General features: G+C 40.9%; 1 protein-coding gene across 1 annotated transcript in view; it reads left to right on the forward strand.

The window, feature by feature from the left end:
* WEE2 (WEE2 oocyte meiosis inhibiting kinase) overlaps positions 1-27,144 on the forward strand; it is a 34,749-nt gene extending 7,605 nt beyond the window's left edge. Inside the window, exons 3-12 of the mRNA XM_046668955.1 lie at positions 9,704-9,900; positions 11,642-11,693; positions 13,944-14,116; positions 15,302-15,423; positions 20,321-20,467; positions 21,127-21,234; positions 21,361-21,446; positions 22,224-22,394; positions 24,051-24,193; positions 25,773-27,144. Coding sequence (XP_046524911.1) covers positions 9,704-9,900; positions 11,642-11,693; positions 13,944-14,116; positions 15,302-15,423; positions 20,321-20,467; positions 21,127-21,234; positions 21,361-21,446; positions 22,224-22,394; positions 24,051-24,193; positions 25,773-25,920 — 1,347 coding nt within the window. The 3' untranslated portion in view covers positions 25,921-27,144. The remainder of the gene's footprint in view (positions 1-9,703; positions 9,901-11,641; positions 11,694-13,943; positions 14,117-15,301; positions 15,424-20,320; positions 20,468-21,126; positions 21,235-21,360; positions 21,447-22,223; positions 22,395-24,050; positions 24,194-25,772) is intronic.
* The last annotated feature ends 384 nt before the right edge of the window (positions 27,145-27,528 follow it).

Here is a 27,528-nt window from a genome sequence, read left to right on the forward strand (position 1 = left end):
GTGGTCCATGCCCAGGGCAGCTGCACCAATCTGCACCTGCTCACTGTCACCACTGCTGATGGGTCTGTCCAGGGAGCTGGCGATGATATGTTGGTGATGAACATATCCAGCTTTTCTCTACGTTACTGCAAACTTTCCCCTGTGGGGTTGAAGCGACACTTCTGGCTGTGATGAGAGACTGAGCAAAATAAGGACAAGGAATAATACAGGGTTGAAGCAGGCGGGGACCTTAGAGATATCATTGCCTGGTGCTCTAGTTTCCTCTGGGCTGGAGGTGACTTGTTCACATGTTGACGAGGCCCGCAGGCCCTTGTCTGAGAACCCTGAGCAGGGCACTGTTGTCTCTGCGGGGCACGTTCTGGTGATAAAGGCCAACTTTTCTTCTCTACCACCCTGGAGTTCCCTCAAGTTTGTCTCGGGACTTCAGAGTCCAGGCCCAACAGTCTGGAGGCCCAGAGAGTCACTTTCATCCTAAGCCCTCTTCAAGTCTTCACTTCCTGTGCTAGAATCTGCCAGCTTCCCAGGAAGCCTAACAGTAAAAAGGTCCATTTCTAGCTTAGGAAACCAGCCCCCCCAATGGTTCCCAATGCAGCAGTGCCATCAAACATACCATAATCCAACGTCAGTATTCTTTTCAGAGACTGGAATGACTCAACCTTAATAATGTGGTAGAGCTTCATCTTGGCTTGTTCAACCATTTTTTATGGTTCTCCTGACTAAGAGGACACTCAGGCTAGCGTGTCCTTCTTAGAAGCAACAGACTCTCAAACAAATATCTCATTTTCCGTGGGCTTAGCTTTACTTTGGCAAAGGAACAGTCTACCCCAAAGGTGAATGTAAGTTTCCATCTCTTGCAAAACCGATTTGAATAGTTGGATTTTCCTGCTTCTGTCCTTACCATCAGTGTTTCAAAGGCCTCAGAACCTAGGTTTGGTCAGAGGGGAGCTCTGAGTCTAGGAACTTTCTCGTCACTCAGCAGTGTTGATGCGGGGTCGGTGAGCCGAGGAGTTGAAAGAAAGAATTCTTGGACTCTCAAGATCTGGCAGTAGTACTCTTTTATTTAGAGAATAGTGTGGAATAGCATGGGGACAGGACCCATGGGCAGTCAGAGCTGCTGCGTGGGGACAGGGCCCACGGGCAGGAGGAGGTGCTGCTGCCGCCACTTCTGCTGCAAACATGGGTAGAGAGTAAGGCTAAATTTAAGGCATAGGTATGTGAGCCATCTCTTTACAAGACAAAGGAAAGAACATGAAAAAAAGTTAAAATGGTATCAGTGCAGGTGGGGTCTGGCCATTGGGTGGTCCCACAACTCTTAGATAAGAATCAAATCGGCCAGAAGCCACCACCCTAAATCAGTTACATGAGGTTGCCAGACAGTAACCAACTTAAGTTCTTGCCTTTGGCATTGATTAAGAGCTTCCAGAGACAAGGTCATCTCCCTTCTTCCTGGCACAGAGAGGGAGGCAACCCCACGGACGGACGGAGGTTTCCCCTACAAATGTAAATGCCTCCCAACAAAGGGCGAGCAAACTCCACTCCCCGGAGCCTGCTTCTCATCTGCAGTTTTAAAATTAACCAGCCTAAAATCCTCATCAGTGTCTGCAGGAGGAGAGCTACCCTCAACACACGGTTTAAGGAACTCAGCCCTGAGATGCAAAGCTGGCTTCCTCCTTGCACATCTTACTCCTGGGAACATTGCTTTCCCCCAGTGCAGCAACCCCTGCTACAATAAGAAAAATATTCAAAGTTTTAAAAAGTCAAATACTGAGTATTTTAAACAAAACTGAGATATATTAGGGGCCGGCTCCGTGGCCGAGTGGTTAAGTTCACATGCTCTGCTGCGGCGGCCCAGGGTTCAAATCCTGGGCGCGGACATGGCACCGCTCATCAGGCCATGTTGAGGCGGTGTCCCACATCCCACAACTAGAAGGACATGCAACTAAGATATACAACTGTGTACGGGGGGGTTTGGGGGAGATAAAGCAGAAAAAAAAAGAAGATTGGCAACAGTTGTTAGCTCAGGTGCCAATCTTTAAAAAAAAAAGTAAAAAACCCTGAGGTATATTAATTTTATTTCCCCAAGACCATTCAAAAATGACCCAATATGTGTCGGGTATTAGGGGAAAAATACCCCCCTTTTCCTCTTATTGCCACAGATTACATGGGTTCCCCTTCTGATACTTCATCTCAACTATGATGTGACACTTTTTGCCTGGGATGGATGCCCAAGGTATTAAGATGCGCTGAAGCAAAGAGGGAATTTTTCATAATGTAAAGAGACTAAGAACACAGAGTAAAGCATGACACCAAAAATAGTGAGGCTGTGGGCCAGAGGCAAAATGTGCGCCTCCAGAGATCCCCTTGGGCCATCAATGTCAGCAACTCCTCAATTATCTTTATTTTATTTTCCAAATTGGGAGTATCTTTTTTGGACTTGTTATTATACCTTTTCTTATTATGAAGGCTCAGCCGCAATCATCCGCTCAGGGGCAATACATGGAAGGTGAATGGTGCAAATTTCTAAGAGAACCACTGCTGATAACATGAGATCTAAACCATTACAACAGCATAGTTGCCTCCCTAGGCAAACAGTGTAGAGATAAATAAGGGCAATTGGGAATTCTAACAAGGCAGAGGGAGAAGGCAGGGCTGATGGTAAAGAAACAACCGGATCTGCCAGGGTAACACCCAATAAACTAGCCCCTGTGCCCTGCCTGCATGTCTGTGATACACTCGGGTTAGTCCCACCCTGCTTGAGGGCAGAGCCAGCCTCCAGCTGGCCTGGAGAGGCGAGAATGACAAGCCATGGCCTGTGATGGAAAACTGATTAACACCAAGGCTGTAGCAAAAGAATTATATCACATGGCTGCCGATTTGTGAACAAGAAACTCACTCCCAAGCCCAGAAACTCAGTTAATAGTAATTTCTTTACTGGTAACCTCTAAGTCGTCCTTTCCCTGTGGATGACTCTCTTGTCCTTGGCCCATGTGGGATGCTGAACCTCTGACAGAAGTAAGCAGGGAGCTACTGCATGCTGTGAACAGTATTTTATCCCCTGTTGAAAGATTTGGGAAAGTTTGTGAGGGCAGGAGGGGATAAAGGAGGGCAAGCGGAGGATAGGGTGGTGTGCACACCTACAAAAAGCTGGAGCAGAAGCTCTTAGCTGAAAAAATACTTTCACATCCCCTCAGTTAGTTTTTATTTGGATTAACCTCCTCATGAGTTTAGATTGGGAATGGGAAAAAAGTGAGAGAGGAGAAAGGGGTGGAGGGATTGGTGAAGAGAGAGAAAATGGAAGAGGGGTGACAGGCAGTGGGTAACCAAAGACTATCAAGAGAAGGGAAACTGAACTTGTATCAGGCAAGATCAAACTCATCCTCAGCACGTCTCTCTCTTGGGGCCCATGTTTATCATGTAAATAATTCCTCTTGTCCAGTACCTCCAGAGTCTCCAGGGAGGATATTGTATATCATTTTCCTTTTTCATGGACTGCCTTTCACATGAGTTCTCCTATAAAGTGATAGGGGTGGCTTTTTTTTCTTCAGAGAGTTTTTTACCCTTCTCATGGGGGCTCTCTGAGAAAGAAACTGAATAACGTGTTTAAAGATATTTAAACAGTAAGAAAACATATTTTAAAAAACAAGACATTTGGGGCCAAAATAATGGCCGTTTATAAGTGATACATATCTGCTTCTATGTGGTGCTGATCTTTCTAGCCTTTCTTTTGTCAGTTTATTTAAAACTTTGTGCCAATCTCTAAAAGCTTTAACTGCTAATACCTTGGGGTAGGCGGGTATGTGTGTGTAGGGTGAGAGCGGTGGTGCCTGAATTAGGGCAGGTGTGTCTGGCAAAGATCTAAGGTGCATCTCTATTAGGGAGATGAACTTCAGCCAAGATGTGTTAGAGGCTGTTTAAGGATCATTATGATAGCCAGGTGATGCTGAATTCTATTTAACTGCCGTTAGCCATTGGGTAGGTGGGGAGTGGAAGAGAGGAGAGGGTGGTATTTCTAGATGGTAGATGTGAAAGACTGAAAATAATTTCTTCCCAATAATGGACTTGTTCCCAAATTGGCTAGTGGGTATTTTTAAAACCATGCTAAATTAAAGGAGGCCAACTATCTCACTAGTCTTTTGTAACACATGGGTTCAGGGAGACTATAAGGGATATCCAGAAGAGTTCTACACATAAATTGGATTTAATTGCTCAAGGAGTTACTGGAGCTTTCTTTAATTAGAATGGAAATAAGGATAAGCTGCGCTCTTAAAGCCATGTGGTACTTAAGGGAGAAAACGAACAGCGTGCCTCCACGTAGCTGTTGGTGGGCAGAGGGAAAGGCAGGCTGAAATCGTGGGCCTTGCCAGCCTACATTGCTGTCTCCTCACTTCTGCAGCTCCATAGTGTGCCCTTCTGATTGGCCTTCTTGCCTGTGTTGTAAAGCTCTTTAGCTGAGATGGCTGACAGCAATATTAACAAAGAACTGAAGCAGGAACTTGCCTATTGTGAAGAAGAGAGTGAGAAGGAAGGGCAGAAGGAAGCACAAGACAGCAGGGAGGCCCAGAGCCAAACCCCAGAGAAGTCTGAAGTTCAGGATTCAGAGGCAAAGTTTACACCTCCCAGGACTCCCCTTAGTAACGTAGAGGAACTCCACACACTTCAGGAAAGAGACAAAGTGAGTCCAGATCAGGTGTTGAAGACTCCAGTGTCAGACTCTCTCAAATGTCCTGAAACACCAGCACAGCCAGACTCCAGGAGCAAGGTGCCACACTGTGAGAGTCCCTTCACTCCCAAAGTAAGTAAGTTGTCGGGGAAGAGGGACCAGGTTGCCAAGATCTGTGTTCCTTCAGTTCAGCTGATAAAGAGGACTCAGTCATTTATGTGTATATGATAGATCGGCCTCACAGGCTGCATATATGCTCAATTACATATTCATTGGTGAAAATGAAGTTTAAAGTCACCAGAAAACAGAATTAAATGTCTTGCCAGCTGTCTTCTCAAAACCACTAGTGCCAGCGACTATATAGGCCACAAATATGTCTTGGGCAGGGAAAAAATTTCCTGGTTAAGACATTGGAACTGGAAGGAAAATTGAGATGTGGAGCCCAACCCATGCAGAGCTCTACATATGAGAAAACCAAGGTCTCCAGAGAAGCTGGCTTTTAGGTCAGCCAATGGCAGAGACAGGACTAGAACCCTGATCTTTTGGTCTTAGTCTATTGTTCTTTGCATTAAGCCAACTGGCTGTATTTCTATGTGATTATTTACTAACATTTCCTAATATAAGAAGGTTCACATTCATTCTTTGAACCTATTTATATCTCTTTGCTGCTTCTCTGCCCAGAGGGAAGTCCTCTCCTCTCCTTGGTCTAGTGAAGTACAGACTCTTTTATTATATGTGAGCAAAGAGGTCACTTGTTGATACTTCTTTGTAAGCTGAGGATGGCAAATACGCAAAGGTCCTGAATAGTTAGCATATTCCTTTATTCTTGTTGCGATTGGTTTCCTATTACATCTTTCACGTTATTAAAGCCAGGGTTGGGGCAGGGTTACCTCTAATAGACTGGTGTGTGAGCCTTAGGATTGGTATTAGCTCTGCTTTCTGTCGGCTCAGCTTGAGGTACTTAAGATCATCATCATAACATCTGTGCTTCTGATTGCAGCACAGTCACTGTCAGCAGGTCACTTTAGTACCTGCTGAGTTGGGCACCACATCTCCCAGGAACTACTAAGCTTCTTGTCTGAATCATAGAAAAATACTTTAATATGCTCATGTGTACATCTGTGGGTTTTTCAATGGTCCCAATGCCAACCAATCAATCATCCATTTATTTTTTGAGAATCCACTGTGGGCAAGGAGCATAAGGCACACTCTCTGAGAGAGGGGAGACGTGCCTAGAGACACCATGTGATAGGCGTTTTAAGAGTGGTCAGAGTTCGCTGAGCTGATTGCTTCTCAGTGGAGTGATCAGGAAAGAAATAACAGGGAAGGAAGCATATGAAGGGCAGTGGAAGTTGGTATGGATTTGATATTTGAAAATTAAGTGGAGACTGGGTTGAGAGAATGTGGCTCTGAGCATGACATGGTTTGTGTATTTCATTTATTCATTTAAAACTTAACATCTTGATATACTGGCAGACCTCTGCTGGCACACCCACTTACTGCCTTCAAAAAGTGCCCCCAAAATAAAGATTAAAAGACAACTGAAACAATAATTAAAGTTCAGAGCAGTTATGCTAGAGAAGTGTAGAGCATGATGAGAAAGAATTAGGAATTAAGTCTCATGATATCAGGGAAACCCTTCCAAAGAAGGCAATGTTTGAGAGAAGTCTTATAGAATGAGTTGGAGTTCGCCAGACAAAGAAGAAGGGAATGAGAACTCAAGGCAAGGGACAAGTGTCTACAAGTTCTGGAGGGGAAAGATTGTGCTACACCTGGAAACCTGCATGTTATTCCGTGTGACAGGGCTCTGGACACGAGAGAGTGCAGGCAGTGAGGCCAGAGTGGGTAGGCAGGAGGTGGATCAAGATTTCCTCCTGAAGGTGCTGAGAGCTGTTTAAATGGTTTTGAGCAGGGGCGTTTTTGAAACATCACCTTCAATATGAAGGACGGAATGGAGTGGCAGAGATAGTGGAGGCAGGGTGGTATTCACGATAGATCTGCTGAGAAAGGAGGGGTCCTGAACTAGGACAGTGGTGGACAGCAGTAGATTGAGAGATGTTTGGGAATTGGCAACTGACTCGATGGAGGGGCTCAGGGGAAAGGAGGGATCTAGGGTGACTCTGAGGCTTTTTGTTTGTTTGCCTAAATGGTAGCCTGAATCAAGATAGGTGACACTAGAGTATGTACAGGTTTGGAGAAAGCAGAAACGTTGTGTAAATCATTGGATAAATGGGTCTGGAGTACAGGAAGACAGTCTAAGTTGGAGATCTATATTTGGATATCATCAGCATTTAGGAAGTTGTTGAAGCCATGGACGTGGATACGTTCATGTAGCTTGACCGCTAGAATAAGAAGAGAAGTGGTCCAAGTTAGGAATCCTGGAAATGCCAAGATTTGAGGGACAGGAAGAGAACAGACCTTGTAAGGGAAACTGAAAATGCAACTGAGAAAGTACATACTTTATGAAGAACATAGTTTGGATCAGGTTAGAGGAGAGAGGACAGGGCAATGATAATTGGAGATGTTATGCCAAAGACAAGGATGCAGAGAAAGAAGGATTGGCTTGGTTCAGGCTTGCCCGGGGGATAGGACCAGAAATCACGTGAAACGACTTCAGGGCACCAGAAGTACTTCCTAGCAGAATTATCTATAGATAGAAAAGCTTCCTTAGGAGGTAGTAAGGTCCCTGTGGCTAAATGACCACTTGGTAGGAACATGGTAGAAGGGATTCAAGCATCAGGGGCCTAATTGTACTGACTGGGCCTTTAAAGTCTTTCCCAGTCTGGAGACACTATGATGTTCTCTCTCAGTGGGAGGTTGCTGCCTTCTCCTCTCACCATCTTAGAGTCAAGGAGCTATTCCCTCAGTTTCCTTTCTCTCTCCCAGTCATCTGTAATAGAGCTGTTACTTAGGAATTAACTACACTCTCTGGAATATATTTATACTCTCAACCTGGTCGTCTTCCCAGAAATTTTCAATTTGCTTTACCCTTATGAAATTCCTTTCAAAAGTCTTGTCCCAAACTATGTTCTTTTAGGTTTCAAAAGGATTACTCATAATTCTACTATTCTGGCAATAAAATCCATATATATATTTTTTTGAGGAAGATCAGCCCTGAGCTAATATCTGCTGCCAATCCTCCTCTTTTTGCTGAGGAAGACTGGCCCTGAGCTAACATCCATGCCCATCTTCCTCTACTTTATATGTGGGACACCTGCCACAGCATGGCTTGATGAATGGTGCCATGTCTGCAGCCGGGATCCAAACCAGTGGACCCTGGGCTGCCAAAGCAGAATGTGTGAACTTAACTGCTGCACCACTGGGCCAGCCCCAAAATCCATATTAATACAACGAATATCCTTCCCTATAATATAAGTGGAGCTCACAAAATCTATCAGCCTTCTTATTTCCAGACTAGGAATTCTCATATTGTCTGTCCTCTTATGAATACGTTTCCTCCCTTTTATCTGACAATTTTCTAGGCTCTCTTTGTTGTCCTTGAGGTGTGGCAACCAGGATGACATGTGGCATTCCAGGTGTGGGTGCTCCACTGTTTCCTATGTGATACAAGCATTTAACCTTCCATGTGATAATCATCACAAGAACCTGTTTCTCAGAGGATGATTTACTATAATTCTAAACTCATTTCCTGAATCACAGTGACAACTGAGAAATATTATATAGTACTGTTTTATTTCAGCCCTTGTAATAAATAAATTTCCTGTAATAAACTTACAGGAAAATTGTCAGTTTGTCATTGATGGCTTTGTCTGACATAGCCCCGGGGCTGTTCACCCTATAAACTCTAAGATGTAAAACTCTTGACTCTGGAAGTGACATATCTTCTTCACTTAAAAAAAAATGTTAGGCTACTGTGTGTACTCTATAGCTTCCTTCATTTCTGCTTATATCAGTCATTTAGTATTTATAAGTTCAATATTCATTCTTTGTAGCCTCACATTCTTTAATTACATTTTTATGTAGTGAATCATGTTGTAATCTAGCTTTTGCTTCTACACTGAAAAGTCATAGGCAGAGACTACTAAAACAGGAGAATCCTTTTAGAAAGAGCCTCACAGTACGATGATTATGCTATGAGGTCATATCACAGCCCCCGTGTCTACCGCTGTATTCCTGACCACCTGTAGCACAGCTATTCCTCTGGCCTCTAACACTCAGGTCATAATAGCATTCTGCTGTCTCATCAGAATTCTCTGTCTTTGACCTCTCCCCTCTGCCCTTTGGTTTAATTCTGGCCAAGTTTTAGGCCTATGTTCTCTCACTGTACCCCACTTGGAGTGGTAAGTCTTACACATTTTCCTATTTATTGGTATGCCAGTTATGGCCGCTGCAAAGCCTTGAATCTTAAGTGCATAGAGTATTACTTTCAATATCTTTACCCCACTTCTTGGAGCTCTTCTCATTTGGTGCTACATTTTAAGTGAAATTGGAAACAACTTTTATGTTTAGATAGTCTATGAAATCTTTCCCTTACAAGTGGTTATTTCTGAAACATTGATGAACTGCTGACTAATGGACTGTGCATTCCTTAAGAGCCAGAATTCACCTCTGTGCCCCTCAGCATCTAGCCCAGCATCAGCTACTTTGTGGGCATGAAACAAATATTTGACTGATTAATTAAGGGGAAGTTAAAGTGTATACTCTGTGAACATAAGGACCAGGTCTTCTAGAGTCATTTTCATTTGTCTAAGCTTAAATGTCATCTTTAAAAAGTTGGAGGTAGGACTAGAATTGGTGGTTTCCATAGCTGGTCATCAGAATTGCTTAGGTGAAGAGGGTGTAGCTTAACAAAAGCATGGGTGTTGATCCCATGAATTACTCTATCTAGAGGTAGACTGGGAAGCTGTATTTTTCACAGGAGGACCAGTTACAATGCCACTAGTTTGCACTGAACCAGATAACCTCTAAGGCCCCTTTCAGCAATAATGTTCTTTGGTTCAAATATTAACTAGCTAACTGATATATGGAACTTCTTTTTTTAACTAACCCCATTCTGATCTGCCTTTTGTCATCCTCATTCAGGGCCGGCTAAGCCAGTCGGTGATTTCTTCAACAGGGAAACTCCCCTCCAAAGGCTCTAAGCATTTGAGGCTCACACCTGTTCCCTTCACAGATGAGATGACTTCATCAGCTCTGGTCAATATTAATCCCTTCACGCCGGAGTCCTATAGAAAACAATTCCTTCAATCCAGTGGCAAGAGGAAAACCCGAGGAGATCTGTAAGTAGGCTGTTGCCTGTGACTTTTGAGAACTGATCTTACTATGGTCAAGTGGAAGGGAGAGTGTTAAAATAAGATTAGGAAGAAAAACTCTATTCGAATGAAATTGATAACATGTTTACATATTCCCTCCTTCCTAAATGTCAATATTGGGTTTAACCTGCTGTGTCATAGAGATTCTAGCGTCTTTCCCTTCTGAAGCGTACCATAAGTTGCCTTCTCTATAAAAGAACAGGACAGAGTAAGCAACAGACCTCTGACTTCCCTTAGGAAGTTGAATGGGCTATGGAATTGCATTGAAGGGATCTCCTCTGGTTGGTATGAGGCTAGCAGTTGGAGAAGCTGTAGTTCCCACTTCAAAGAGTACATTGTCGTTTTGAGTCTAGTTCATGTGACTGGTGATGAGAGCTAGAGAGCTCTAGGATTTGAACTTCTCTGCAGGTGAAGGAAGACTGGCTGAAGAGAAAAAGATAGTGTTGCTTTCAGAGGTGCTAAAAGTGGAAAGCCAAAGTGCACTATTCCACAAAGGCAGTGAATGGTAGAAATCATCCAATAAGGATCATGTGTATTACTCAGGGGCATTTCTTTACTATAGTTCCTCAGGGGTTCTTTTTTGTAGAATGGCAGCACCTCTAAAACCGGCCGGTCATTTGGGCTCATGTGTACTCAGCAAAACAAATGCACAACTAACAAGCTGAAGTTTGCAGGGCATTTAATATGTTACGCTGAGTTGTTTCTTTCAGAATCAATGACTGTATTCACCAGCCTTGTGGCCAGAAAAGGTTTTCTCAACACTATCTCCTGGATCTTAAGTAAACAGGACTTCAGCACAAGCACACCAGACCACATGGTTACCAAGAATTCTACTGGTTTTAGTTCTTAGGATTCTTTGTAAACCATCAGAATTAATGGTTTCACCTCTCAAGCTAGCCGGAAAAGAAAGCTAATTTAAATTCTTGGCAATGAAAGTGGTGACACTTGAGTAACATCACTTAGTGTTTCTGAGAGGATATTTTTCTCTCCTATTTATTCTATTGTTATTTTATAAAGTATTAGAATGTAATATTAAATTTAAGTCACGAATGTCCAGGATCAATTTATTTCCAGAAGTGTAATGTCCTCCATTTGCCATTTCTACCCTGTACTTCAGAAGAAAAGCCTACAGCTGGCTGATCTCAAAATTGAAATCCTACTTAAAGATCCAGAATGCAACTGCTCATGCCAAAAAGGCCGTTTGTCAGAGAATTCGCTTATTGAAAATATCTTAGCCAGGGTTAGAGCTCAGTCTGCTCTCCTTTAGTTTACCTGTGACCTGACACAGTCAGGCTCTGGGGGAGGCACGTGTCGGAGGGGGATGTTGCATGTGTGGTGGTGAAGAGCACTTTGCTCCACCTGTGTCCTGTGCACTCTCCTGCCTCCACTTCTCAGCACATGTTCTATTTGACTAAAACCCCACACCTTTCCCTCAGCTGGCTCCTACTCCTTCTTGGAATCTTAACTTACATACCCTCTCCTTTGGGAAAGACTTTCACTCTTGAAATAAGTAATTGGGTTCTGTCTATGGTATCCCTTGATATCTTACATTAAAATTTTCTTTTTATCCTTGTCCGCAAATGTAAATTGAAGAGGGGAAGGAGTTGTCTTATGTACTCTTACAGCCCCAGAACCTAGCATAGTATCAGGCTCAGTAAGTCCTACATACATTGATAATACATTGACATCATTTTTTTTTTTTTTAAAGTGAGGAAGCTAGTCCAGAGGAAGGCAAGGTAGAACAAGGGCTGCCTGCCAAGGTGAGCATAGTTCTTTGGCTCAGCCGTCATGACATAGTCATTTCTTTTTATTGTGTCTGTCTATCTGTCTCTCCCTCTCTCCCTTTCTCTCCCTTTACCAACCCCTCCACCGTCCCCACCGCCCCCACCCCCCACTTTGTAGATTTTCAGATATGCTTTGCAGCTGAATTTATCTGGACTCCCACCAGGGTCTATATTCTTAGCTAGCTGTTTCTTTTTCAGTGTCTGATGTGTATATTGCTGAGTCATTACCTTGAAGTGTTTTTAAATTAAAAGCTATTGCTGCTTCTTTTTTTTTTTTTGAGGAAGATTAGCCCTGAGCTAACATCTGCTGTCAATCCTCCTCTTTTTGCTGAGGAAGACTGGCCCTGAGCTAACATCTGTGCCCATCTTCCTCTACTTTATATGTGGGATGCCTGCCACAGCATGGCTTGCCAAGCAGTGCCATGTCCACACCCGAGATCTGAACCGGCACACCCTGGGCTGCCGAAGCAGAATGTGCAAACTTAACTGCTGCACCACTGGGCCGGCCTCTGCTTCTACCTTTGATTTGGGAAAAAATTCTATACTCATGGGGTATAAAATTGAAGGAAAATCAAGATATTTAAAGTCCAAACATGGAAAAACAGAACAGAGAAAAATGGCATAAAGCCAGTAGTTTATATATAAGATTTTAGCTCTTAAATGTGTCAATATCTATTGATTTTTTAAATAATGCTCACAATCTTTGATCTAGTATCCCTCATTTGATAATTAACCTAAGAAAATAATACTGTAAATACTATCACCAGAGATGTTTATTGCAGCCTTAACTGTGTAGTAAAACAAACAAACAAAAAAGGCATACTAAATGTCCAATATTAGAAGAATGTCCAAGTAAATTACAGTTTAAAGTTTGTGGAATATTAAATTGCTGTTAAGATGTTTATAATATCATGAAAACATGCCTACGTTCAGTGTGCAAAGGGAGGAGGGGAGGAGGGAGAGGAGTGACGTGGATGGTAAGGTGGCTTATTTGGTGTCTGAGATGAGGATGGGAAGGTGGTGGGTGAGTAGTTGGTAGAACGCCTTGAGGCCTCTGAGCAGAAGTTCAGATTCCTTGTGGGAAACAATTAGGTGTGTTTGATTCTACAGTATCAATTTGCAAAAATAATTCTTACTATTAGAGGTGATGGAGAGAGGGCTGGTAGCTATAGCAAATCCAGATGTGGAGGAAACAATTGGAGAATGGCTAAGGGCAGTCAAAAGTATAGATCTTGCCGATGAAGACTGATTGGAATTGCATGTTGAAAAAGAAGAGCTAGTAAGAGTCAAGATTTTTTTAAACTCAAAATTAGATGAAAAAATTCTTGCTAATGGGGACATTGGGAAAAGATGACTTTGTAGAGATAAATCAGCTTGGATTGAGATTCATGTAAATTTATGGAGATTTTTGTCATCATAGCTACCATTTACTGAGAATTTACTATGTGCTTGGCATTGAACTAAACTACACACACTCACACCCATACATACACACACACATATTTTCTCATGGAATATTTAAAAGAACCCCGAGGAAGAATTGCTATGATCCTCATTTTACAGGTGAGAAAACTGATAAAGGAGTTCAGTGATTTGCCTGGGGTTATTTACTAGTTGGGCAATGAGTGATGTTGCTAGTTGGCCAGGAGGGGGAGAAGTTGCTATACCTGAGCACATAAGCTGAAAATATCAATTTGATGATTTTGTTTTCCAGACTAAGATTTTTGAGGAAGCAAAGTGAAAACAAGTATGTTAATTCAACTTGAGATAAAAACATTAACAGCCAGAGTGTGAGGCAGGTAGACAAGAGTCAAAGGGAAGTGTCGTCTTTTTCTTTCTTTTTTTTTTAAAATATGTTCCATCCAGATCCTAGTCACTCTTTTGGCTGAGCACAGTAGCTCTGGCTGTGAGTAGATGTGTCCCCTCTAGGAACATATAGAGAAGAAGAGTATAGCCAGACGAAGAAAATAATATAGAAAAAGACGTAGAATACAGAAAAGAGAAATGTCAGTACAGAGTTGTATGGAAGGTTATAAAGAGTACAGAGAAAGTAGTTAGCAATTGGGGAGGGTCTTACTACCATGAATACTGACACAGACAGAATCCAATGGATTTGCCTTGAAAGTATTTTTGAAAACTTAGAGAAATTTGGGAATATAATATTCCTCGATTTTATCGCTCACAATATGTTAGGAAGTTATTTTAACTTTTTATTAAATATTTCAGAGATGTGTTCTACGAGAAACCAACATGGCTTCCCGCTATGAAAAAGAATTCTTGGAGGTAGAAAAAATTGGGGTTGGAGAATTTGGTACAGTCTACAAGTGCATTAAGAGGCTGGATGGATGTGTTTATGCAATAAAACGCTCTACAAAATCTTTTGCAGGATTATCAAATGAGTGAGTATCTTTGAAATGTACTAGAAATACAAACGGATTTAGAAAGTTGTCTGTTGCCAAGATATTTTAAATAATAGCACTGATGTCATTTAAAAAAATACCATTTGCTACTTTTTTTAGTCACTCCTCCCTTCCGTTGTATGTTGTCACATTCATAACCTGAGTTTTCCAGATCATAGATATTTCCCAAAATATACCATGATCATTTCAGATCATGTTTTGTTTTTTCTCAGTTCTCATGGCTTTTCCTACTGATCTTATGCTTTCTTTTAATGAAGAGATTTATGGAATAATCTTCTGGTGCCTGTTTAGTTCATCAGAAATAATGCCAAGTAGGAAGTTACTGTTAACTCACTGGTTTATCTCTACTTGGTATTAATAATAAATTCAATAGTTTAGTTTCAAAGCTACAAGCAAGGAAAAATTAACAAAAATTTAAATTTCATTCCCAGAAGTACTCGTTCAGAAGTTTTTCCTTCTCACAAGGAAAACAAATATTTTCAGATTCACCTACAGCTTTTTATGAACTGTGAGAATACGATGCTTGCTGAATCTGAAATTACAGACTTTGGAATTCTTCATTTTTATACTGAAATTCATCAAGTACTATATTTGGCTTTTCTTGAGTTGGATTTCCTACTCCATAACGGATCTCTCTCCCAGGCTTCCGTGTGACTGCATCACATTGGCTGAGTTTAATATTGACTCTGTCTGTCTAGCCTTCATATCCACACGTCACAATATCCACAATCAAGTAGGCTTTTACTTAAGCCCATCAAGGTTTTTTGATTGTGATATGGTGAAATTAAGACCCAAAGCATGTTTGCTGTTGAGTAGTAACCACCTAAGATTCCTCTTTACATATGCCATGTTCAAGCAAAAACCCTGGTCTTTGGTATCAGGATGAGCAGGGTTCTGATCTTAGGTCTACTATTACTAGCTTGGCCTTGGGGCAGTCATTGAGCTTTCTAAAGCATTTGTCTTTGCCACTGTATCTTACTGAGTAATTATGAGAGAAAGTAATAATGAGAGAAGTAAGACATAAATGAGATAAAATAGTAAGCAAGCAGTGAGCACACAATAAGTGTTCTGCCGTTGTTAATAATGCCTCATATCTTGTCTTTCAAAAACAGTTTTATGTATATTATCTGGATTCAGTTTTTTCAATGCTTTTCTGTCTCTCAGGAATTTGGCTTTGCATGAAGTTTATGCTCATGCAGTGCTTGGGCATCACCCCCATGTGGTACGTTACTATTCCGCATGGGCAGAAGATGACCACATGATCATTCAGAATGAATACTGCAATGGTAAGTATGTGGATTAATATCTACAGAGAGGGAGATGAACTTTTAAGTTTTCAGAAAAAAGAATCTTTGCTTCCTCTTTGTAGTTTATGCCAGGTATAGCAGAGAAATACCTAAAAAGCCTGTCCTACAGTCTTGCTTGGAAGCAGAGAGCTGGAGAAAATGAATCCAGTTGAAAAGGAATTTCAGGTTTATGCTATTACATATTTCTTTCAAAGCTGGTGTGTAGCTGATGCATAGAAGCTATCACCCTCTTCATAATTTAGTTAATACTTAGAAAACTTTTACCCTAGTGGTTTGAATGGTAAATCATCCTTTTACCATTTGCCAGGTATTCTAAAAGATGCAAGCCATAGTCACTACCATTTTGGGGGAGGGGGCAGAAAACTTATACAGACAACTTTTTAATTAATTTTCAAGTGGATTCCTGAGTTTGGGGATTGTTCATGCTTCTTGTTGCTTCTTACCTTTGAGCTTTAGTGTTCTCACCAGAGTAAGGGCATGGGGTTGGGGAGCTGGAACTGAAACTTAGTGGCTTCAGATCTATTCTCCTGGGTCCTTCAGGACGATACATACACAGTAATCGGTAAAACTTTTTCTGGGCTATTTAAATCACAAAGAGTGGTCCTTTGGTTTAACATTTCTAATCTATGATTAAGGAGTTGACACAACAACAGTTATGTGTTGTTCGTGGAAATATTTTTCATCAAAGTATTCAGAGGTAAAGTAGAAAGTGCTACCAAATTAATAGAATCTTGCCATTGTTTTAGGAGTAGCAATCCATATTCTAGCCGCAGTAATAATGGATGAGAGCATCCTTCCCCCGAACCCTCCACACACATGCACCCACTCGGCATTTCTCTAACAGTACAGTCTGCCTTTGAGCAATTTTCGTAACCACTCGATAGCTCTGAGGGTGTATGTTCAGCCTGGCTTCTGAGGACAGTGATCAGTGATCAGTGAACTTGTGGGGTTTTTTTCTCTAGAAGCTCATCCCAAATCCCTTTTTCTAATATTCTCTCTGAAAAAAAAAAACCCAGACCCTTTCCTTATACTTGTGATTGAGAGATTGAAACTTTTCTTAGTCATTTTCTCTTCGTAATTCCCTCTTACCGCAACCTGAGAGATCCTATTTTTCCCCTCCCTCTCTCTATAAGGAAGATTGGTTTTATTTCCATGACTTTTAGCTACAAACAAATATAATATCAAACAAAAATTAATAAAGTAAAGTAAAGCTAATTTTAACCTGATTTGAGGCAATGTAAAGATTTCAATTTTTTTCCTTTTGATACTTGAATACCTTCTATAGGCTTGACATTATATTAAGCTCTAGGGTGAGAAATACTGTAGAGTGAGATAAGGTAAGTCCTTATCTTCAAGGAGCATTCCATTTGCTACAGTGAATCCACAAGGGACAATTGGGTGTGAAGCCAAATGGTATGCTATGGATAAAAAGTGTTCAGAGAAGATGAATGTGAGCAACGCAGCACAGTGTAGTGGAACGGGCCTGGGCTTTAAAGGTGGGCAGGCCTGGGCTTTAAAGGTGGGCAGACCTGGGCTCAAAACCCAGCTCTGCCACTCACCAGCTGTATGAACACCGGGATGTCACTTAATCTCACTGAGCTAAGAGACAGTAATATTTACTCAAGGGAGTAGTTTGAGAATTAGCAACACTCCATGTCAAATGCTAGCATTGTGCTAGCATAGTGTCAATACCCGAAACATAGTAAGAACTCAGTAATAGTTGTTATTAGAGTAACGCAAGAAAATCTCATAAAGGAGGTCAGACTTCAATGAGAACTTGAGGAGGATTATTCGAGTTTAGGAAAGTAGCGGGAAGATAGCCAGTTAGGGGAAGAGCATGCAGGCAAAGGGCATGGTAGTGGGAATGGGTCTGACCTAGCAGACAGTAAGGAGATTAACAGGACTGACGTGACCCCTAGAGCAGGAAACAAGATCAGCCAGGTAAAGTGTGGGAAGACTACAGAGGGTCTTGAAAGCCAGGCAGTGGATTTTGGACTTGATGTGACAGATTATGGGAAATCATTGTCTGTTCACCATGATGATCCACTAACTTCACTGAGTACTTGCCAATTAAAATGTTACTTTGATTTATCAAAATGTAATTCACATACACTGAACCTTTTGAATATGAACTGATCAAGGAAAATCATGCTGTTATAACTTGTCTTGTTTGTATTTATGGATAGTCCATGTTGAAACTGCCCTGTGGCTCTAAATAAAGGATAACAAGTCCAAAGTATCTGTAAGGAAGCAGAGTAGCCAGTACCTCATTCCTTCTACTCCTTCCCCCTGCATCCCTTCCTTTGCCCCTCTCCCTCCTCAAGCCCTGTCTCTTCACGCCCACCCTCACCCCTGTGCACCCCGTCTGTCATGGTAGTCAGGCTAGAACATGTACAGTTATGGTTTTAACTCAGATTGTAAATGAGATGATTCAGATAACTTGCATCACAACTACCAGAAACTAGCCGTCATCTAATATCCCCACTGTCCCTCCCGAGCCCTGAGTAAATCCAATGTTCCCTCCGCACCCACCTTTGCTAAGATCTCCTATGAGTCACCTCTGGGTCAGCTTCAGAAACATGAAGGTTTTCCATTAGTAGGTTGATTCTGCAACCAAGATCCTAACCAATGCAGGATGGGATGATTAATCTCTTCCGAAAGGCAGTATTTTCTTGTGATGTCTTCTGTCGCTGAAGTTTTACAGAACATTCTCCCCTAGAATGGTGGCTCTCACATTTGTTTGAGTGATGTGACATCCAGAAGTCGGCATCCTCTGTGGAACACCATAAAGACTGGTTATATTTTTCCATCAAACAAACAAGGAACGACTTGACTGACAGAAAAATATGTTTGTGTTGAGTTGGCAACATAAAATCAAGATTGTGAGAATACGAATGTATCAACAAAATATCCTACTGAATTGTTTGCTTTTTACATTTTATTGTTAGAAGGTATTTGCTATTTATTTGTTTTGGTATCTGTTTGGCCTAACGAGCAGACAGGAAAACATAGATACATTTTTGTATGTTTTTTTTGTGCGTGTGCCAAGTGGAGAAAGTACCTTTATTTTATCTAAAGGAAGGAAGTTAGCAGCTTATCTCAGAAAGATGGTTTGAAAAGAGCTGCCCAGGAACTGATTGTTTCCTCCTAGGGCGCAATGCTGGCAGTTACAGCAGCCGTCTCTAGGCGGTACGTTGCCCTGTGGAGTTACGGCTCCAGGGTAGCGGGATGACATGAGCAGGGATGAAGCTTACAGTTCATTCAGTATTGCTATGTCTATAAGCACCTACTTCCTTGTTAACATTATTTAGTAGACAGTTAATTATGCTCTTCTATAAGGTGGACAATCAGCGTTAGCTGTAGCAAAATAAGGATATTTTAATACCTTGGCATAAACGAGTACTTTCAGTAACTTCTACCATTGTTCATTATTACTTGGCTAACTTTCATCTTACCTACAGGGCTTCTAGGTATTTAAAAGTGTTGCTAGCACTGGTCTAGTTACCCTTACTAAATACCTGTAGCTCTTCAGGGGATTAGAAATATCTCTGCTTACAATCTAAAAGAACATAATAAAGCGTTCTCCAGTACCCCCAGATGCTTCCTTCTTCCATACCCTTTAGGGGATCCTTGGTTCAGTGTTTCTCTTCCCTCTGTTGCCAGGATAGACAGTCAGTTCAGATAACATTTATTACATGCCAGACCTTGGGGAAGTGAAGATGAACAAGATGCAGGCCCTGCCCTAAAGGAACACCCAGGCTAGTATGGAAACGAGTTCCAGTGGACATGGGGCCGGGACGCAGGCCTCCTCCTCCTGTCACACCTCCTACCCTCACCTGCAGCCTGTCTTGTGGTGACTTCGTTTTTAACAAGTGCCAATATACTTTTTCTTCCTTTCTAATTAATGTCATCTAAAGTACACAAATTCTTTTCTAAGAAGATTTCTCAGAAAAAACCTTTACTTTAGCCCTCTTTATGTTTCTAAAGGGGCTGAATTCTTCTCCTTTCTGAATTTAATGATTTTAACATGACAGATGAATCTTAGTCAGTTTTATATAGGATGTTTTAAAATATGGATATCCTAAAAAGTGCTGTTGCCATCTCGGGTCCTGTTGTTCTGATGCATACTTGAAGGGTGGAGCCATGGGCCTTACAACTGCAGGGAGACCCAGGGCTCTCGAGGGTGACTGAAGAGGCTGCCAGTGAATGCTAGTTAATGAGTAAAGGGTGTGGAAGCGTTCTACTGCCCTAGGACAGGGGCATCCAAGATCAGGTAGTCAGATGAACTCAGATCTTATTTTTTATTGATAACAATGATAAACCAAGAGCCTACAGTTGATGTACAAATATTGTGGCTCAAATAGGATTCAGGTATATATTGAGGTTTTATATTTTCCTTGGGCAGCAATCATTAAATGTTCTTATTTCATGATACATTTTTAGTGGAATTAGACTTTGAATCAATTACATTAAAATTACTAATGGCCTATAATTACTAGCTTGACTCTGACATGGAATTAATCATCAATACCAATAGAAGCTATATGACAAGGCCTAATTGCCCTTCTGGTTAATAATTGGGTAAAGCCTTTAACATGTTTGTTGGGGCATCCTCAAGGCAATGGGGCCACATATCGGATACCTGGGACATGACATTTTCTCTTCCTCTTTGAAAGCCCTGTAATTCTTCTTTCCAACATGTCAGTGGTATAGATAGGTGACAGATACTATGTTTTGCACCGACACTGAAGTAATCTAGACTTGTTGGGCTGAGTCCATTCACAAGGAATTTATTGGATATTTACTATGCTTTAATGTATAAGACTCATACATTTTCTCTCATTCTGTGGGGCTACTCTTTGTTGTTCCTTCCCAGGTGGGAGCTTGCAGGCTGCTATATCTGAAAACACAAAGTCCGGCAATCATTTCCAAGAGCCAAAACTCAAGGACATCCTTCTACAGATTTCCCTCGGGCTGAAGTACATCCACAGCTCTGGCATGGTGCACCTGGACATCAAACCTAGTCAGTACCACTCCCCTCTATTCCTCTGGCCATATTTCGTTCTTTCCTCACCATTGTCAGAATCTGTGTCTATGTGTCTTTCAAGTGTCAAAGAAGCTGTTTGATAGCAGAATCCCTTTCATTTGTTTCTCCTAAAAAATTTCAGTTAAACAGCTTTAACCATTTCTCCCCGGGCCCAGGGGACAGAGAGAGAGAAGACTCTTTCACAGATAGTGAAGCCAAAGTATAAAAACAGGTATTTAATTTACTGCATAGATAAGTAACAGCAAATTGGCTACATCCTGTGTTTATGACTAATGCTGTACTCAGCACTGATCAAAGTGAGCAGAAATGAATGTTTTTGGCACTCATTAATGCAAAACCCAAGGAAACGTTGTTCTGTGTTTTTTGCTTATTTCTTTGTTTTGAGGCCACCAGCCTCTTCAGAGGATGGAGTACAAGATCAGTTTCACTTGAATAGGTATTATCAATCACTGAGCTGTTCATAAGTAGTGTGAGAGGTTCCATGGAAGAAAATAACCCTTGGTAGTCTTGTTACAGGCACACAGAGGAGGAGCAAAGGAGGGTAGCTGAATATCAAATACAGAAAGGAATCTTTGGATTCTTAGGAATCCAAAAGTTTAGGAATCATTAGTTACGTCAGTTCTGTATTTTTTCAGGCAACATCTTCATGTGCCATAAGATGCAAAGTGACTCGCCTGTAGTTCCAGAAGAGATTGAAAATGAAGCTGATTGGTTTCTCTCTGCCAATGTGATGTATAAAATTGGTGAGTCTGTCTTATACCCTGACCTGTATACTATTATCCTATAGAATTCATACAGATGACTTCATTTATTCCAGTTTTAAGAAAGACATACTTTTAAAGAGCTCTATTTCTTTTTTCTTCTTTCAGGTGACTTGGGTCATGTGACATCAATAAGTAAACCTAAAGTGGAAGAGGGAGATAGTCGCTTCCTGGCTAATGAGATTTTGCAAGAGGTACAGATTAGGGAAATGAAGACTATTTTGTAATCCACTGAAACTTTTGACTCTCAAATGAAGGTTCACAGTGCAAGAAATTAAAAGTATATATTTATAATTTAAGTTTATATTATCCCTTTCCTATTCAGAATGGAGACCAAAGATAGAGAAATTTTTCCGTAAAAGCATGAGGGAAGCTGGCTCGATCATGGATTAATCAATGTTTGTACTGTTCTAATCAATGTTTGTACTGTTCTTTGTAAAGGGTCTTTACTGTTTCTAGTATTTCTTAGAATTCCAAACTTATGGATTGCCTAGTAGGAAGGAAGCCTTTATTGGTCCAACCCATCTTTATCATGTTAGTAACCTCCTGATAGTACTACCAGTTCTTATCATTGAAATGACCTTTAGTTAATTGGCCACCTTACAGGAAGTCTGTGGAGTCAGGCCTAGGAAAGATATAACTTCCTCCAGGGTGACAATCCAGAAAAAAATGAGTCTTTCCTGTCTGTGGTCAGCCAATCTATGCTTCAAGCCTATTTGAGCACGACAGAGCAAAATGACACTAAGAGCCTGCCTTAGATCCTTCAGGGCACAGCAGTGTTAATCAGATGGATTTGTGCTCTATCCTCTATCTTCTCTAGAAATAAACCACTAACTACAGTGGATGTGCCCTTGCCCACTGTGTCTGTTTAAGCTCATACAGACCCAAATGAACCTCTCCTACCAGTTATATTTCAGTCTACACTCACTTCACTTGGCAAACTAACTTGCCTCCTGTCTTCTGTTTTGAAGGATTATCAGCACCTTCCCAAAGCAGACATATTTGCCCTGGGATTAACAATTGCAGTGGCTGCAGGAGCAGAGTCGTTACCCACCAATGGCGCTGCATGGCATCATATCCGTCAGGGCAACCTTCCGGACATTCCTCAGGAGCTCTCGGAAGAGTTTTGCGGTCTACTCAAGGTGATGTTTCTTATGAGATAAAGAGAAGATGGAAATGTCTATTTTTTTTTTAAATGTCATTGCAAGTAGGTGGGGAAAGGGAAATGGAGATGTTGGGCCTGCCACAGATGGAAGGAAAAAGGAATCATGACTAGCAAGCCCAGGAAAGACACAGGAAAGATGGAAAGCTTCTCAAGGAAACTTAGAGAATATCATAAAAATCTTTTATGTTATAGTTCAAAAATCCTGTTGCATTTCTTCATTTGCCCTTCCTAACAACCCTGTAAGGTGGGCAGTTGGGGAAACCGAGGCTCAGAGCAGTTCTCTGACTTGTATTTCACCTTTGATAACTGATTATCTCCAAAGTCAAACCTGGTCTTTTTGTTCCTATTTCAGGATTTTAACTATTGTCAATGGTAACAGTGATGATATCACTAAAAAAACTGAATTTAGAGTGTATAGAATAAAGTATAAGCTACTTTATTGATAGTACCACCAATCTTTTGAGCTATCGGAAGAAAGGCCTACTGTCAATTCAGGAATGTATGTGTTGCTTGTACTCAATGATATCTGAGGATGTGTAGGGACGAGGAAAGGTAGGTATTACATTGAAACAGAGGTACAAAAAACCCACACTGTCGAGAAGCTTAGAATCATACTAAGATGACAAAATGTATATGTAAGACTTACCTCATGGCTTCAGGAACAGGATCTGTAAAATAGCTTTAGAAATATCTACTCCCTTGAAGACTAGAGTTTCACACTTTACCCGAAAACTTCAAATTTAGTCACAAACTTGTCCTTCTTTCTCACTTCTGCTTTCCTGAAAGAAGCCAAACCCTTCCTCATGGTGGTCTCTTGTTCATAGTCTAATCACCTATTTCTATGTGTAAATTGCTCTTAGATTTAGTTGATACTCATCGAGAACCTCAATGCTGGCCCTGTGCTAGGTAATACATTTATGTTAATTCATTTAATTCTCACAACAGTCCAGAAGGTGAATATTGCTATCCCAAATATCAGGAAAGGGAAACTGAGTTTCAGTAAAGTTAAGTGGCTCACTCAAGGATACGCAGTCAATGGAAGAGCTGGCTCTGAACATTGGTCGCTAAATGGAAGATTCAGTGTTTTCTTCTTTATATGACACAGCTAATTGCTATATATAATTAGGTATTTTCTACCATATTCAAGTCATTTTAGGTTACAGACATCCTCTACCTGAAGATAAGTTATGTAGGAATACTGTCATGGTTGGGTATCCTTAATTAATTTTAAGTGAAAAAGGAGCATGTTGTGGTAGAAAGTAAGCTGAACTAGGAGTTGGGTAACGAGTTTTAGTCTTGGCCATGTTAATGACTTGGACAAGTCACTTTTTATCTCAGGACCTCAGTTTCTCCCTGTTTAAAATTAAGGCACTAGACTAGTTAGTCATCCAACTAGCTCTAAAATATGATACTTAATGGCAAGTCAAAGGTACAGATGACTCATGCTACCAGAAAGGGATGATATTCCTGTCTCAGGTGGAGCTAAGTTTTCATTTATTTCTTCCCTCAGCACAAAGGAGAAGCAGAGTTTCTCAAAATCCACCAGCAGATGCTGGGTTGGAGTTGGCTTGGGTGGGGAGATTTTCCCAACACTGAAGCTTCTAATTCTTCCCTTTTGGTCCTACAACATCAGAACATGATCCATCCTGACCCAGGGGAGAGACCTTCTGCAGCAGCTCTGGCCAGAAGTCGAGTTCTCCGTCCCTCCCTGGGGAAAGCTGAAGAGCTCCGGCAGCAGCTTAACTTGGAAAAGTTCAAGACAGCCACACTGGAAAGGTAGATTTTGGATGCTGAGTCGAGAAAGAATCTATTTGAGTTCTACTCACAGTGATATGACTGGTCTCGTGTGTCTTCTCTATGGATTCAAGTAGCACCCAACATTATAATACATAATACATAGGCCCACAAAGAGACTAGCCACATGAGTCCCTTTGTACCATGGGTCTGGAGGCTCTGTGACTAGACTGCTTGACAGAGAAAATTCCAGTTAATGCAAAGGAAGCAAAGTGAGGAATACAAGAAAATACAACTAATAAAGAAAACAGCAGGATTCTGAGTGACAACAGGTATTCAGGTAACTGGTAGATGATCACCCAACGCAAGCCAACCATAGTAAAGGTGGGAAGAGACCAATTTTAGAAATCCATTAAATTTCAGGGTCAGGCAGAGACACTGTCTTGGTACATGTTTAGAGGAAGAGATATTTTTCCAAGCCAAAGGAAGCAGTCTTATTACTTATTCATGTAAGCTTGTATTCATGCATGCATCTACTTATTAATCTATTCCTTCATTAAACAAATGGGAATGAATAGGAACTAATTAATTAGAATGGGGTGGGGTTTGTATAAAGATTCAGGCAGTGATGTTTGAGCAGAGTTCTCAAAGCATTTTTAAGTGATTATTACATACGCTGTGCACTGTTGACAATATAAAAGAAGGAGATGAAAAATGGTCCTTGTCTAAAATAAGCTTAGAAGTCCAACTTCTCTTGGATACGCAAGCTATCTTAGAATGACTAACTTGAAAAATCCCCGAAATGATTTCTTGGTAATGAGTTGTGGAGATTCTAAGCCTTTAGTTAGGTAATTCTTCCTAAGAAGCAATTTAATATTTTTTTGCTCTAGTTTTGGATCCCATTTTCCCAGCTAAGAAACAAAATACAAGTACTTATATATATATATGTTGTCATAATATAAGTATTTCTTAAGGTGTGGTGTGTACATTCTGTGAAGCCAGCTATGGAGGCACAGGTGACTGTCATCAGCCATTACCAGTAATGAGCACCCATCACAGAGATGGAGCAGATGCCTTCTTGAAATCGTGTAGACCATGGATTGGCAAACTTTTTTGTAAAGAGCTAGACAATAAATATTTATGGTTTGTGGGCCATATAATCTTTGCTGCAACAACTCAACTCTGCTGTAGTGATGTGAAAGGAGCCATAGACAATATATAAATGAATGGGCATGGCTGAGTTCCAATAAGACTTCATTTACAAAAACAGGTGGCAGGCCAGATTTGACTCATGGGTGGTGCTTCACGGACCCCTGTAGCTTTCATATATAGTCTGTAGAGTTGGTCCCTTTTCTCTTTTTTTTTTTTTTAATTTTAAAGACCATTTATGCCCCAGTTAGTAGAATTTAGGAAACTGAAACTTCCATGTGTAGTTGTAGGTGTGTGCCAGCCATTTTTTAAGACAATCGTAGGAGCTAATTTTCTATTCTGTGTACAGCTCAGGCTTATTTCTAGAAACAGTGAAATAAAAAGAAAAATCTATTTATATGTTAGTTTTGATCATAAATGTTATCCCTAATTTAGGATCAAGTAACATACATTTTTCCTCTTTCATTGCCAGGGAATTGAGAGAAGCCCAGCAGGCCCAGTCCCCCCAAGAAAGTCCTGGTGACCCTGGGACCCCGACAGGATCAAGAAGCACTAAACGTCTGGTGGGAAGAAAGAGCGCGAAGTCTTCAAGCTTCACTTGTGGGACGTCTTCCCCATAAGAACTCATTTCACACGATCCCACTTTTTACCTTATAGCTTCCAGAAATAGATATTGACTATATCAGCCTTTCTCTTGTAAATGTAAAGATTAACCAATTTGACTGCCCAAAGATTTCAAAAGCCACTCCTAATTTAGCATTTATAGCGAATGTCCTGTTAAGGCCTCCTCTTAGCAATGGTCCCAGGTACAATAATTGGGGGCCATTTCTCTTCTCTATTGTTATTTTCCTAATGTCACTTATCAACAGTTTGTTCACTTCCTACATCTACTGATGCACAACAGGAAAGCACGGGCCTGTGAACTGAAAGAAGGGAAGGAAGCAGCCCTCCGTGCAGCCTGTGGACTAAGACGTTGCTGGAGCTGATTTACCTACCAAGGATCCCAGAGACTCTCCCTGTGCATAGAAAGGAATACAATTTTGTTTTGAGTTGAGGTAACAGTTGACAAGAAAATGTGCTTGGATTTCAACAATGCTTCCCAGGTTATACAATGGATTCCTGAGAGAATTCTCAGCCACTTCAAGCAAGTGGCTTTCCTACTATAGTTTCTCAATGGAGACAACCCCTTTCTCTGATATTGTATTTATTAAATGAGTGAATCCATTATGTGAGGTGGGTAGAAATAAGACTACACATAACTTGAAATTTCTGAGCTGGCTATTGGCTTATGGAACAAAGACTCTGGGTAGCGGGTCCGAGGGAGATTTGATGCGGCTGTTCTCCTGCAGTCTACTTGCCTTGATCCTCTTGTAACTGTTATGATTGGTTTTGATTTTCTGGGTGTCACCAATTTCTCCTTGATTTTATCAGAATTTGGCTTCATTTCCTGTGATTTTTATCATATTTTATCCAAATCCTCTTCTCTGTATATATTTTTAAAGGAACAGAATATTTGTAAATAAAGGTTTTTATCTTGTTCAAAGCCAGACATGGATAAAGCACTCTTCTTTGTAATATGTAACTGACAAAGAATGAGAAATTTATGTTGGAAACCATTTCATGAATAGATAGGTGAGAGAATTTGGTGGGTTGGTACTAACAGGTCTTGCCTTCAAGACCAGCTTCACAGGCCCAAAAGCTAATAATGGCCAGGCTATGATACAAAATAATGTTGGTCATAAAGGCATTTTATAACTTCTAGTTGTGTCATATTAATGAAGGTAGCCTGTTTGTAGGCTTTTTTGCTGCCTTAGTTTCTTCTTTTCCCTTAATTTTTAAAAGCAAATTAGGAAATTTGTTTTAATTGAATAAACCATCATACTATTCTTTCTTCTGTCTTGGAGTAGCAATTCTTTCCATGCAATTAAGTGGGGGTATAGTGCTCTGTATTGTCCGTTGCCATTTTTTAAAACTAGTCTTTACTCAAGGTTTTAAAACAGTTAATTTATCTCTCACCTCTCCCCCCTCAGCCATGTCCCTTGCAATACAGTTTATGGTCAATCACAATTTGTGATTTATAAACAGGTATAAAGAGTATGCAAATGTATAGACAAAAATTCTTTGGTTATACATGTCTTCTCAGGTATTGACAACTAATACTATTAGGGTCTATGACCCTTCTCTATCACGTTCCTGAAAGCCTACCCAGCACCTTAATGGACCTGGTG

The sequence above is a fragment of the Equus quagga genome, chromosome 8 (genome assembly GCF_021613505.1).
Source record: "Equus quagga isolate Etosha38 chromosome 8, UCLA_HA_Equagga_1.0, whole genome shotgun sequence".
NCBI lineage: Eukaryota > Metazoa > Chordata > Mammalia > Perissodactyla > Equidae > Equus > Equus quagga.